The following is a 14,716-nucleotide window of genomic DNA, read 5'->3' as shown; positions in this document are numbered from 1 at the left end:
CCAAGTGTTTTCTAGAAAATCCATTTCACATGTATTGTCCTCAAAAGTCCTTTGAAGTTTGTAGTATGTCCTGGAAAATGCATAAATCTGATGTGCCTCCTAGAGACATTCTGTATAATCCCACAATAGTACAGAAATATTTGCATTTTTAATACATTGGACTCTTCATAATTTAGTTCCATAAGTTTTGTCTGGGATATTGCAGGATATTGTCATAGCTGTCTCAGTAATAAATTAATCATACAGTTGTGATTATTATAGCCTTCTTTATACCGTGCCCATTAAAAGGCTCAGAACTGAGATTTGCATCCCCACTTCACTGAATAATCAGCTGTGTCTCTTTGCAAAATGGGATTTAATTTGGTCGTCGTTGAGTTGATCAAATGTTACTCCCTGCAGGTACTGTATGGAGTAATGGCATTCTAGTGAGCTAAAGGAAGTGCACAATTTTGTGATCCTTCTGTAATCTTAAGTGTTCCTTATTGAGGGCAAAATAATTGAAAGTGTCCCCTAAGGGCCCTGCATTGGGAATATAAAATGCTCTCATGTGCATTGCTCACCTAGGATAATGTTTGGCCATACTGGGAAGTATTCAGCCTCTGAGGCTAAACTGAACTCCTTGTATTCTGCTGAAGTTCTCGAGAACACTGCACTAGACCTACCCACCTTTAAATAACAAGGCAGTTACATTAGATCTTGTGTGGTATTTGCAGTCCTGAATCAGGCAACATAGGTTTGTGTCAGTTGCTTGATGGAATGGTCAGCACACTGGGGTCTCATTAATGTAGTAGGAAGCATATCCATCTGTAGCAACTTACTGTAACCCATGGTATTATCACTAAACAAAATCTTTGTATAGGCCCAAGGCCTATTTTAAACAAAAGGGAAAAGAAGGTAAATGTGTCTCTTCCCCAAAAAGATTGCTCACTTGATATGAATGTCTTCACATATGCCCTTTTTCAATTATTTCCGCAGCCATCAATAAATCCAATTGACTGCCTGGAAGAAGTGGAGCATTTGACATTTGAGGTGCTGCTGCCTCTCATTAGCCAACCTGCCATGCACAGCATGTGGGATCTGCTAAGGTAAAACCACTCCAGGCCAGACGGCTGCCTCAGCTTGACAAGTTGGCTGCAATCCCATTTTTTACCTGTTTGAGCTAGGGATGTAAAATCCTGTTTCTTTGGTTAACTGGTTAAATACGGGGCAGGCAAGAGGGCTTCTCTAGGCTGGAGTGGCTCCCCCACTGCAGCCAGGGGCTACTCTGGCCAGCTGGGCTGGAGCAGCCCCTGCCTGCAGAGCGCCCAGGCCATGTCGTGAACAGAGGCTGCTCCAGCCTGCGACACACCAGGCCCACCATGGACTGGGACTGCTTCAGATGCAGGTGGGAAGCTTTTTCAGCCCCCACCAATTAACAGATTAACCTTTTACATCCCTAATCAGAACCAATGTTACATTAACTTGGTATTGCTCTGGTTTCTAGCACTATCGGGCCCTAATTGGAGCTGCTAGGAATTGTATGCACATACAATCCCTGGGATTCTCCATTTGGCTATAGTTTACTGTATGGGTGTTTGAGATAGCTTTGGTGGTAAATTGCAGATGTGTGATTCTGTCTGTGAAATGGGTACCCGTGGCCTGATCTCCATGTCTGTCTTCACACAGGCAGTGCTCTGCGCTATGCAATCCCCTGTACTGTGCCTCAGCACCTGAGTCTGTCCCCAGCATTGTGTCTTTGAATTGCACTGGAGGGAAACCCTTGATGAATTTGGCTGGTTCCAAGTCACCCTTCCCCTTCCTCACTGCCCTCCTTTTCCTCATCAACAACGTCACCCATATCCACAAAGAGCTGGTCAGCAAGGTGAGTGTTGGCTTTTGGCTACAAATGCTGCATAAGTGATGTCTCTCAGGAAGGAGCTGCACACACAATTCAAGGGTAAAAGTGTAAGATCATTTATGCTGAACAAGTTTCTTTTGCCACTAGCTACTTTGTTTTCTCTTCAGCCAAATAATCTTTTCTTTATCCAGTTCCTCTGAGATGGTGTTCAGATCCTCAGTACCTGAGATGCTAGAAATAATTGAGAGAGACCACAAAAGTGATCACAGGCCTCAAAGGATTGATTTATAGGAAAAAATAAACAGATAAATATTGATAGTTCAGCTAAGTGATGGCAAATGTGAGGGATATACTCAAATATTTGAAAGCTCTAAACACCATGGAGTAAGGGTATTGAATAATTGCTTAGGGTTGTCAAAGGAGATATAACTGGAGTAAAAGGAAGTAATTAAAGTGACACTTAGGGTGGGTATCAGAAAAACCTTACATTGTGGAATAATCTCCTCAGAGAAAGCAGTTCATGGCCAGAGATACCTAAAAGTAGCCTAAAGCATTGGAGAATGTATTATGTTGAGATTTACTCTGTATTAGTTCATCCTCAAGGAATTATGTGATCTAACAGTTGCTTCTAACCGTGATTTCTGTGAATGAAACGATAGTGCCAGTAAGTAAACTCATATATGTGTGTGTGTGTGTGTGTGTGTGTGTGTGTGTGAGAGCAGGCAATGACTGGCATAAGCCCACCTCAAATCTGCTGTCTGATCTTCTGCTGAACTGTGCTTGGACCTATGCAGCTGCATCATCATGTAGAATCAGAAGCCACATAAGCCACTGTGCTGATGTTTTCCCCCATGTGTCTTCTTTTGAGGCATTTTGGGATCTGGTGCAGCGGGTTTTGATGGTCACATAAGGAGGCCAGGTTGTGATTGGATGTATGCAAGATGAAGTAAACTAGGAATCTCTGAAGTAGAGGCTCTTATTGCAGTGGAGAGGAAGGAAGTTTCATCCTGTCATCTGAGTGCATATGGATATCCTTGTCTAGAGTAGCCAACATCTGCTCTCTATGGGAGATGAGCTGACAGATACTAGACAGGATTCTCTCTTTGAGCGAGATGTTGTTAATGGTATTTGCCTCCATTTCTTGTTCTGCAGTACACCGCTGTGCTAGACTTCAAAGGTCTGAAGGACTACCTGCTACAGAGCTGGCCCACCAGAGCTCCCTCCGTAACCCCTTCATCTGCCTGGATTCTGCGGCATGAATACCATCTGCAGTACTTTGTACTAGCATTGGCTCAGAAAATGGTAACCCCAGCACCTTAATCATTTTTACCCTGACAGCTAGTCTCACCCGTGGCTCTCTTACTAGCTAAAATACCAGACAAGCAACTGATTCTTGAATCAGCTGGTCTTTGTCTTGCCTCTGACTGCTCAACTCCTATATTATCCAAAACGATCATAATTTTACAGTTACTTATACAGAACCTTAGATCTCAAATCACTTTGCAGACTATGTAACTACAGGAGTCCTTTCACCTGCTGTTGAAAGACAGTTGGACTTGAACACGGTGGCTGTTTTAATAATGCACAGAAACACTACCTAAAGGTCTAGGACAAAAAGGAAAGGAAAAGAAAACCATATGAAAAATGGCTGTTCCCATGCTCTGATTCAATATCTAATACCCCTCTGATCCATAGATGCCCCATGGCGAGCAAAGTACCCCTCTAACCCACTGTAATTGCCTCTAAGACATGCTGCAGTGTTCTCTCATCTGTGTGGTTTTTGTTTCCTGTGCAGGCAGACACTTGTCCGGATTACACCCAGCATGCCTCACTCCATCACTCTGTTGCCATGGCGTTGTTAAGCCGTCTGTTGCCAGGGAGTGAGCATCTTGCTCATGAGCTCCTTTTAGGTGTTGCCTTTAATCCAGCATTCATTCCGTAAGCTTTGCATTTTTTTTCCTCATAAGCCTTGTTCCTTGCCTGTAATTTGGGAGGTGGGAAATCTCTTGGAAAAGATGGGGGAAAATGGATTTTAATCTTACAATTTATATCAGACTTTATGGGTACAACTAGACTGCAATTAAAAAGCCACAGCCCATGCCTATCATTCTGGCAAAAGGACTGCAGTGTGTACGTATTCAGGCTTAAACTCACGAGCAACCTCCAGGTGGGATGGTTGCTGAACTTAGGCTACAACCCAAGCCCAAATGTCTACCCCACAATTAAACAGACCCATGAGCCAGAGTTGGTTGGAATAGACCAGCCATGGGTATATAATTGCAGTGTAGACCATGTATGGCCTGAGTGAAGACAAACCTTAAGTGTATTCCTCTGCAAAGTGACCTGTTGGTAAAGGCGTTAGATTTCTTTCCAGCACACTGGTAATGAGAGATGTGATGGGTTGCTTTTCCCCGCCTATTAGTGGCAGATGTCCTACCATCCCAATCTTGTTGTCTCACCTTCCTGACAGCAGCAAAGCACCCATGCTGAGTCAAGGTTTGGCAAGGTCTGGGAAGCAGAAGTAAATCTTGTCCACTACTGTTCTCTGTCCCCCTTGGAAGACCTTCCTAAATCTCCTTTTCACTCTTAATGTTTAGTTACCTGCACAATTTGTTTCAGCATGGTAAAGCTGAAGGTTTAAGAGGTAATACAGACATTTTCTACCTCAAATTAGTAGAAACTGAGCATCATAGATGTGAGGCTTTCAGTATCTAGCAGTCGAGACAGTAGGGCCTTGTATTGCTTCCGGGTGTCTCCTTCTAGCTTGCCATGGAACAAGGATGCATCCCTGGAAGTGACTGGATGAACCCATCAGAGTGCTTCACACTTCTCATATTCTTTTCACATTCAAAGTGCTGTACAAACATTATTTAATCCTCCACCACAGCCTACCCAATTGTCCACATCTGATGGTAAAGGAAGCTGGAGTTGGAATCAGTGACGGAGCTTGGGGGAGAGGAAAAAGAGGGGGGAGAGAGAGAACGAACACGTCCTGAGAGCAATGCATAGCCAAGTGTGTTGTCTCCCAAACTAGATATCACCTGCTGGCACTTCGTCCAGCACTGTGAGTTTCCAAACATCATTGCTTCCCTATAGTGTAGCAAGAACTCTAAGTAATGAGAACTCTGCTGGTATGTGTGGGGTGTTTTCTTGGCAATGGGCTGTGCTTTTGCCAGCTGAGAGTGTGTGAGCTTCCTCACAGGAGTAACTGCCAATGCCATCTTGGGGTCCTGGCAGTGTCATGTCATGCTAGCTGGAAGCCAAAGATGAGTTCAGTGATGGCTGGTACTCTATTGTTCTTGACCTTGGAAAGGGAATATAGAGAGCACAGTCTGATATTTTTGTGTGCACACAGGCAGGGGTTAAGTACCAATGTTTGTTTTGTTGGCCTTTATTTTACAGAGAAGGGAAAACTGGAGGGCCAGAAGCTGCTGATTTCTCTGATATTCTACATCTGGGCCCAAACATGAACCTGGCACAGCCTGGTTCAGTGGCAGCTGATTTTCCCAAGCCCCAGCGCGGTGCATTGCTGAGAGAATCATACCAACATCTCCGTTTCATTCGTGCCTGTTACCTTTCTCAGTTTGTACACTTGGAGCCTGCTCTTGCCCGTTCCCAGGTGACCTACCAAGGGCGAACTTACCTTGTCCAGTCATTGCTGCTTCCGGAAGTCAAAGGGCCCATCCTACCTTCGGACTGGCCATTCTTTCCTCTTATCAACCTCTACAACAAAGTGACTAGTGCAGAGACGCTGGGGACTGTAACAAACTCTCTCCCACTAGATCTAGTGAACACTGTGACTCGGAACCTGCAGTGGGTCCTGCTCCTGGAAACCTGGCGTGCCAGTGTACTTCAGAGCATCCCGGCTGCTGCCAAACTGGCACGACTTATGTGTGTGTTCCTCACAGGCGGTGACCTCTTCTTAGAAGGACCTGTCCATTGCTACACAGCTGCCCTTCTTGCTCTCTATTGCCAGCCCAAAGTCTTGGACTCCCTGGAATTGGATGCACCTCTCCCTGGCTTGGCGTCATTCCATGACCTATATATAAGTCTCCTGGAGCAGTTTGAAGGGGTCTCCTTTGGTGACCCTTTGTTTGGAGCCTTTGTTCTCCTCCCTTTGCAGAGGCGGTTCAGCACTCAGCTGCGTCTGGCAGTTTTTGGAGAGCATGCGAGCACCTTGAGAGCCCTGGGAGTGTCACTCAGACAGGTAACCTCATAGTACACTACTTGGCAGTCCTTTTATTCCCCTAAATAGGGTATTGTCATCATTATTCTTCCCTTTCTGCATTGGGCATTCTAGCTGTCTCTTTCCTGTGTGACAGTTAGACATTTTTACCTGGCACATTCTTTATTTTTGCTGAAGGAATCCAATATCTGGAATATGAAATGTCACATCCTGAAGGTGATATTCCTTCAGTGCAAGGCTGCTATAGTAGTTGCTGGTAGTTCCTGTTGTAGTCAAAGTCCTTTGTACTCTATGACAAACTGAACCTAACCTCAAGGTGGGAGGACAGAGAAGAAGGGTAGTTCCTGGATTTTGTGGCACTCTGTTGCTGGAGTGCTGGAAATGCCACAGCAGCTTCAATTACATTGCCAAGTCAGAGGTTTTTATTGAATTTGGGGGAAATTGAATACTACAACCCACATAGCAGGTTTTGTTAATTAATGCAATATAACTTCTAATGAGAACTCAGCTGCTATTACATTTATTGTGGGCTGCTGGAGATTTTAGCCAATTGTTTGGGGCTTAGGGCTATAGGGAGGAGCTGAAAAGGTTGAGCACAGTAGCTGGTTTTTTATAGTAAAATGATTAGGAATGCAGCAGTAACATGTTCACATTTAAGTTGTCATCTCTTTTAAATGGAGGCTTTGATTCTGAAGCACCGTGCTATGGTATGGTGTGGATTTCACAGTCACAGGACTAATAAATACAAGGACTCCTGACTAGCGAAGGTTATTGAATTTTTTATTCAGGCTCCCTTGTTTTCACATGCTCATACATTTATGGAATGCTTGATATTTTCCATGTTTTGTCACTGCTCGAAAACAAATTTTGTTTTGGAAAGTTTTTTTAATAAAATCTCTCCAGCTGTTTTTAAGTTAAGAAAGTGATGGAAAAAAATACTTTACACAAGGGGAAAAATTCCAGTGATGCTGTTGCTACAACAAAGACTGAGGTTTGAAACTTGGCACAGACACCCTTTTGTCAATGAAGACCGTTGCCCTTACCTGATTTGAAAAGTAATTGGAATTGACTTTAATGCAGAGGATCCTCCTAACACTGTATGCTTAAAGAAAATCAGATGAAAACTATATTTTTGAAGAGTCTAGAAAGTTAGGTTCAAAAAGCTTTAAGGTGAATAGCTAAGTCATGAAAGAGGGAGTTTCCAACAGCAACATAGACTCTAGACTCTGCCACATTGGCCACTTGCCATGTACTGGTTAGATACATATATCAATATAGTATTCTCACTGTCACTTTTGCAGGTTCAGTGATATTAGAGTGACTCTTTCATAATTTAAATGTGCTTCATCTGCCAACTCTTTACTGTTTTGTTCACTAACCAATAGCTAAAAGGCAACCAAAATTTTGTATCCATTTGAACATTCGTCAATCTGGCAAACAAAGATAGAATGCTATCCAATAGCTAGAGCCTGGAACTAGATGAATTCAGAGTGGACATAAAAAAAACATAATTTTTAACAGTGAAAGCAATCATTGAAACAACTGGAATTGTGGTAGATTCTCCATCTTGGTGAATTTTGTTAGTTCAAGACTGAGTGATCTTCTAAAAGATCTGCTGTAAGAATTATTTTGGGGCATTTCTAGAGTCTGTATCATCTGAAAGGTCTGACTAGATGATCACAGTGGACCTTTCTCATCTTGGAGTTGCTGACTACTTTGTGTTTGATATTTGAGAACACTCCTCAGAGAAGTTTGTCCTGTCGGTCAGTTACACAAACCATTCAAGGGTGACAGTGCTTTTGGCTTTGTTGCAGTTTCCTGTGCCATTGGAGCGGTACACCTCACCTCCTGAGGAGAACCTGAATCTCTTGCAACTGTATTTCCGATCACTGGTCACTGGTGCGCTGCGTCATAGTTGGTGCCCTGTTCTTTATGCTGTGGCTGTGGCTCATGTGAACAGCTTCCTTTTCTCCCAGGACAGCACAACACAGGTATGTCATTATGGATAATCTTGGGGTTCAGCTACAGGGCTAGGGGCTCTGCCATTCATGCTTCTTGTCCCTTGCTTTAAGCACTTGTTCCTCTCCATTATATAATGCCTCTTGACCTGAAAGTTAAATGCCAGGTGCAGGAGTAGAGTCTCAGCTGAGACAATTTGAGAGCAACCCTATTGACCTCACTTGGAGAAGAAGGGAAGAGAATGGGGGTTTCAGTTATTGCATATTCAGCTATTCTGCTCTGGAGCAAATTGTTATGCCACATCCTACAATAATAGGCAGAACTCTCTAAGGAGTGCTCTCTACTGTCTGAAGGAAAATATGAATGCATCAGGCTTCATGCTGCATTGAACTGAGAATCTTTGTTTTGCTTTCAGGAGGCGGATACTGCTCGGAAAAGCATGCTATGGAAGTCCTGGCTGTTGGTGGATACGGTAGGCTTATCTGGGAGTGGATTTATATTTGTGTTGAGCCATCATAGATTCTATTCTAGCTATAGGATTCTCCATTTGTCCACCTTTGGTAGATAAAATATGAGTCACTGCTACCTTGAGCAAGTGCAAATTTAGTGATGGTATTTTGGCATGTAATGCTTGAAATCCTGAGCTCTGACAGCACTATATGCCCTCCCCAGGAATGAAAGGCATAGATGCTTGCTGGGAGTGAGATGGGTTTCCTGTTCTCTCATTCGTGACTCTGGCTTGAGCGCTATTATTTATGGATACCTTGAGGTCTATGGGGAGGTTCCATTCTAGTTCAGCCATGAGCAGGGGACGGCATGAATTTTTTTTCATGGCCCACTCTCCTCTTCTAACTTGTAAACAAGACCGGGGGAGAGGGGGATGGGTGTTGGCAAACTAATCTTATAAAATTAAGGTTTTAAGGGCTTCCCCCTCCCCTGAACCTCTCTTTTCAAAGAAACAAAACCTCTTCCTTCTTATCCCATCTTATCATAAAGCACCATGCCACTTTGTGGTGCTATTTTTTTATGACAAAAGTGATAAATATATAATGACGTATATGTTGGTGGAACACATTGTTTAACATGAGCTTCCTGCATCTGTCAGACCCTGTCTCTGAGTGCTGTCAAAAGTAAGGAGGTAGGTGAGGCATGGTGACCTCAGGCCAACAGAGCAGAGAGGAAGGAAATGAATCTTCCTCAAAGAGCTGGCGCTCCACAGATTTTTTTCTCTTGTATTGTATGTGGGGCAATAACAATGTCTGGGTTTCCAGTGAGATGAGTGGGTAGCATTTTAGCTTCTTTCTTTCTTCTACCACACTTTAATGGCTGTTTGTTTCTTCAGGTATTAAAAAAGCACCTTCTCTACTACAAACTACCCAACACAGAGAGCCCGATGGGGTTTGACCTTTACGAGACGCTCCCTCCCATTCGACTGAAGTACCTGCAAATAGTGACCAAGAGCGAGCCTAAGGAGAACATACAGATATCAGGCCCATAGTGAAACATCACAGCAGTGGACTGACCGAGGGGGGGGGGGTTGGAAAGGTTGTTTTAGACAAGCTGATGAAAAGCTTCTAGTGGACTCTGTGAGGTACGATGTTGCCTGGGCATCTTTGCCATATTGGCAAAAGGAAGAGCTCATAGAATCCTTTCAGCACCATGGCACAACACATGGCTTCTAAGGATGTGGATGATTTGTGTGTAGCCAAGGTATATCTAGAGCTGGGACATCCTTTTGAGTTCTCTCTGACCTGCTATTACTTTACACTGCAGAGCACAGAAGAAACATGTCTGCCTAATGGAATGCGAGTGCAGGCTGATTTAATAAATAAGTGGAAAAAGTGTTCAGTCCTCTCTTGCTGGGGTCTGATTTTTCTTAATGTGATTTCCATGGCTCTCCCAGTCCCTGAATATGAGCCTCTCCCTCACTTTTCAGGATCCTGAGCTTTGCAGAGGCGTTCCCAAAGGCTAACAATGTCAGGGAAGGAAGAAGCTGCTTCTGTGGATGAAAGGGACTCTTTCTCAAAGTGCTGCATGCATTCAGTAGGCCACACATTGTGTCAGACCTCTAAGAACCTGCTAACATCCAGGTTCTATGCATATCCACTCATGACACTCTCCTGAACAGGCTATGAGATGCTTTTTCCACCCTTATTTTGTAATCTTACTAGATTTCACACAATCTGCAGGACAAGATGTTTAGCAGCTGCTGCCATTCCCCATAGCTCTCTCACTTCTATGTACTCTCATTGTCTTTTGAACCAAGAGCAGGGGAATAGAATGTAAGGCTTAACATGGAAGTTACTAGGCTGAAGGATCAGCATGTTTATTTAAAAAAAACTCCCAGCCCTAGCCTAGCTTCTCTGTCCTAATCCTGTATTTTAACTTTGGCTATAGGGGCTAGCAGTGTAGTGACAAATAACTGAGCCCATTACCGGACACAGCACTTATTACCATGAGCAGTCACACTGGAGTCCATGCTTATTGCTCTGACCAGTCCACTCCCTTACAGGCAACTAACTCATTTCACACAGGTAGGCCTGCTGATGGGGTTGGGGGAACCAAGTGGGCAAATGCCCCAGGGCCTGATGATTCATAAGCATCCAGGGCTCTCGGCCACTGCCCTGGGCCCTTTAAATTACTGTTGGAGCCCCAGACAGCACTAAGGGCAGACTGGGGGGGGAGAGGGGCGGGAGGAGGAGGACATAGTGCAGTCTGGATGGTGCTAGGGGGCTGGCTGTCCCCAGACATGCCCTTTCAGAGAGCATGGAGCCTGTCTCTCTTTCTCCCCTCCCTTCCTTGTTTGCCCAAGGGCCTGGCAATTCTGCAAGCCCCCCTACATGTAGGCCCCTGACCTGCTGTTAGCTGGTAATAACTTTGTAACTTGCTGCCAGCCTGGACTGAATTTGAACTATTGACAAATAAGTGAAAATTTGTGTACCTCTATCTTGTCCTGCAAGGATCTCAGAAGGGTAAAAGTCTTAGATCAGCGGTGGGGAATCTTAGGCATGGGGGCTGCAAGCAGCCCTTGGCTTGCCTGGATCTGGCTCCTGAGGCTCAGGGCCTCCCCCCAGTGAGTGTCAGCATGCACTGGGACTCCAATTCCCCTGCTGTTCCCCCTCTCCCCCCCTCCATGGGGCTGAAGCACATATTCTACTAGGCTGGGCCCCCCAGGGCTCTGGTGTGTGAGGGGAATGTGGAGAGTGTCTTTCTCCTCATTTTGGAGCCACAGTGAGGGTTTTTTTTCTGCTTCTTGTGTGCAGCCCCTGAACTTTTTTTTTTTGTGAGTCAGCAGCCCCCAACTCAAAAAAGGGTCCCCACCTTTGTTTTATATTCTCCTGCAGCAGTTTGCTCCTCTTTTATTTCAAGCAGGGTCTGGGCAGTGCTGATGTTTCTTTCTTAATCCCTTCAATATTATTATCCTTTTTCTGTTGCTGTGTCTGTTCTGAGTCTTTCACAGATAAAAATCAATAACTCATAAAGCCAGACATGCAAGATTGATTTTTTTTTTTCTTAAGTGATAAAACTTTTCCTGAAATCTTTTCCAGTTTCTTGTGTCTTTCCATGACACGAGGCCCAGCAGGACTCTTCTAAGAAAAATATGGAGAAAAGATTTAAGGGCTGCTAGTTGCCCATGGATAATTGAGTTAGCTAATGGCATAACTTGATGGCACGTTCCTTTTCCAATGTCCTTTGCCAAACCCTTCCAGCCCTTTGTTCTGTGCAAAGTGGAGTTTTGGAATGTACACAGACTGTAAATAAACATGTATAGTTCTGTAGCTTTTTGGGGACTAAAGAGATGCTCGTTCTCTCTTTATTTAACTTCTTGCATGGGTTTGGTTGGCCCTGTCACTGTTTAACACACTGGAAATCCCATATGCTATGGGAAATGATGGCCATGAGCAATACAAGGCTTGGGCAAAATACCCACTCTGGGTTGGATGCAGCCTGCCAAGCTGCTGGATCCAGCCTGCAGATGCAGTGGGGAGATTCAGGCAGACTTCCAGCTTTATCCCTCCCTCCCCAGTATGCGGCTGTTGTGGGGCCCTTTTCGAATAGCTGTGAGCCTAGGGGAGGGGAGCAGAGGCTTCATGCACTGCCCCTGCCCCCAGCACAATTCCATTGGCTGGTTTCTGGCCAATGGGAGCTGCCAGTCAGCAGGGAGCTTATAAAGTTCCTCCCTCCCCCAGGCTCATAACTATTCAAAAACCACATGGCCTCTGCAGCCTGTGTGAGGTGGGGCAGGCAGGGAGTCTGCTTTAGAAAGCTGCTTGCCTGGGAATCAAGCAGGCAAGTCTCCCAAACCCCAACCCTTTGCCCCCCCTCCCCTTCACATAACCCAAACGCTGTGCCCCCCTCCTGCACCCATATCCCCTGCCCCTAGTCACAGCCCAAACCCTTCCTGCGCCCTAGTCCTGTTTCCCAGGTCACAACCCCCTCTTGCCCAAGGTGACAACCAGTGTTCCCTCTAAGCTTCGCAGCAGCACAGCTTCACAGGTGATGAATCAGCCCTGCTCAGTCGTCAGTTTCATGCGCAGGGCCCTGCGCTTCTGACTGTGCAGGGCTGATGAATCACCTGTGACTCTGTGCTGCTGCGCAGTTTAGAGGGAACACTAGTCACAACCCAAGCCCCTGCACCCTAACCCAGGTCACAACTGCCTCCTTCACCCAACCTCCATCCCAGACCCCGTACCTCCCAGACCACTTTCCAAATTCTTGGAGTAGCCCCTCAACAAAAGTTATTGCCCATCCCTGAGCTACACTCTGTGGATTCCTCCACAAGTCAGAGATTTGGAGTCTCCTGTGCTGGTATATGGGGCTTGCCTTGCCTGTAGGTGGGAAGTTTGAATCCTGGTACTCAGGAGCCCTGGGTCCTGACCTGGGGCAAATTCAATGGAGGGTTGCATACCTAAGTCATGGGTTTTCTAGTGCATCATATTTTTGAGACAGGCCAGGCCCACCCATTTGGGTGGGGGGCACAAAGGAGGTAGTTGTCCCTGGGGCCTGATGGTTCAAAGGGGCCTGGGGCTTCTGGCTGCTGCTATTGCAGCAGTGATGGGGACCAAAGCACTGTCCCTTTTAAATTGCTGCTGGAGCACTGTGCAGCAGGCTTCAGATGGCTCTGAGGGTGGGAGTGGGGTGTGCCATGCGTTCACTGTCCCTGGCCCCTCCCCTTCTGCCTAATGCATTGCACCTCCTGGAGTGCAGAGCTGGGCTCCCCTCCACCTTGCCCAGGGGCCCGCTCAGAGTGTCTGCTCCCCAGGGAAGTACAGCTTGTTTTACTGAAATTCTCTCTCCATTCCAATGTCCAGTGATAGTGATATTTATGAGAGTGAGTAACTGCTGGGATGTCACCTGCTGGTATATCGATCCTGGAACTTAAAAGGTGTGATTTCCAGCTTGAGCAGACATACCTGTGCTAGCTCTGATCTAGTTAGCATACTAAAAATGGAAGTGTAGCCATCATGATGGAAGGGGCTACCTGCTCTTAGTACAATCTGGGCAGATCCTAGGTATATAATCAGGGCTAACAGCCCTATCTGCTACTCTCACTGCAGCAGCTACCCTTCCCTAGTGCATTAGCTTAACTTTCATGCCTTTAACAATAAGCATTTAGGTGTTCGGGGCAAACATGATTTGAATTCACTGGAGGTCCCGTACTTACAAGTGTACAGTGAAATACCAGAGATGACATGTGAATAATAGTGTAAGAGGTCATGTGGCATGTACTGGTGCACTCGCAAGCATGGCAGAAGTCTTCCAGTGGTCTTAGCCTGATCCACATTATGCAACAATCGGGCTTCCTCTGCCACTTCAGTGGTTCCTTAAACCACCCTGCTGCTCTGCCCCCACAATCTTTATCTTCTTTATAGGGAGCTGGATTGCAAGCAACAATCATGAAGGGGGAGGGAGGATCAGCAGATGGCCTTAGAGGCCACATTGTGTTACAGAACATGCTGACAATCTGCATCTCTGTTGTAACTGTTAAAAAGTTTGACCATGCCTTGATTTTGGGCCAAGCACAAATGTAACAACAAAACATCATAACTTCAATTTTATAAGGCTTTGGAGAGCTATATTCCCTTTATGAAGCACCAGAGGGTGCTGCTTGACCTACTTTAAATCCCCTCTTTCTGGACTGCAGCATATTCTGGGTTTGGGAAAAGTGATTTAAAAATCATTTCTCTTCTGGGGTTGCTGTGAACTTTCACTAGGTTTTCTTTAACCGTCTTTGAAAGTTTTTGTGTTTGGTTTTAATTGAGTGGTTGCTAAGGATCAATCAATGCTTTGCCAGCAGAGTTAGAGAGAACACTTCTGAAAAACCCAATGGTACAGTAAGTGGAAATTGAAATATAAATTGCTATTTTAAGCAGGAACAAAATGTGCTAGCTAGTTATGGGTAATCCAGTTTAATCCTCATCAAAATAACATGCTAAAGGGGTTTGGTTATTGTGTTGGCATCTTTTGTTGGATCAATATACAAAGTAAAAACAAATAAGTCAACCACTGGGCAGGGCTGGGTATTTTAACTCCTTCGACACACTGTTGTTGCCAGAAGCTTAAAGCTGCTCCAGAAAGAGGGCCATCATGATGCTTCTGCTTAACCAGAATAAGACCTTAATTTCAGATAATGTTTTTGAGGTTGAAGTCCTCAATTGTATATTGTGTGATAATTCTGATCAGAAGAGAAAGGGAAAACTAATGCTAATTTCTATTTCTGGGGGATGGTAAAA

At 45.1% G+C, this 14,716-nt stretch overlaps 1 protein-coding gene across 4 annotated transcripts in view; it reads left to right on the top strand.

Moving 5' to 3' along the window:
• RPAP1 (RNA polymerase II associated protein 1) overlaps window positions 1-9,826 on the top strand; it is a 44,819-nt gene extending 34,993 nt beyond the window's left edge. For all 4 annotated transcript variants that reach the window (XM_075927160.2, XM_075927158.2, XM_006128697.5 and 1 more), the window contains exons 18-25: window positions 976-1,085; window positions 1,666-1,861; window positions 2,990-3,139; window positions 3,633-3,775; window positions 5,240-6,044; window positions 7,838-8,014; window positions 8,398-8,454; window positions 9,325-9,826. In XM_075927160.2, the coding sequence (XP_075783275.2) occupies window positions 976-1,085; window positions 1,666-1,861; window positions 2,990-3,139; window positions 3,633-3,775; window positions 5,240-6,044; window positions 7,838-8,014; window positions 8,398-8,454; window positions 9,325-9,480 (1,794 nt within the window). In that variant the 3' untranslated portion in view covers window positions 9,481-9,826. The remainder of the gene's footprint in view (window positions 1-975; window positions 1,086-1,665; window positions 1,862-2,989; window positions 3,140-3,632; window positions 3,776-5,239; window positions 6,045-7,837; window positions 8,015-8,397; window positions 8,455-9,324) is intronic.
• Window positions 9,827-14,716: the final 4,890 nt, after the last annotated feature.

The sequence above is a fragment of the Pelodiscus sinensis genome, chromosome 5 (genome assembly GCF_052426305.1).
Source record: "Pelodiscus sinensis isolate ZL-2025 chromosome 5, ASM5242630v1, whole genome shotgun sequence".
Classification (NCBI taxonomy): domain Eukaryota; kingdom Metazoa; phylum Chordata; order Testudines; family Trionychidae; genus Pelodiscus; species Pelodiscus sinensis.
Note: the sequence above shows the minus strand (reverse complement) of the source record. Positions and strands in the feature narration are given on the sequence as shown.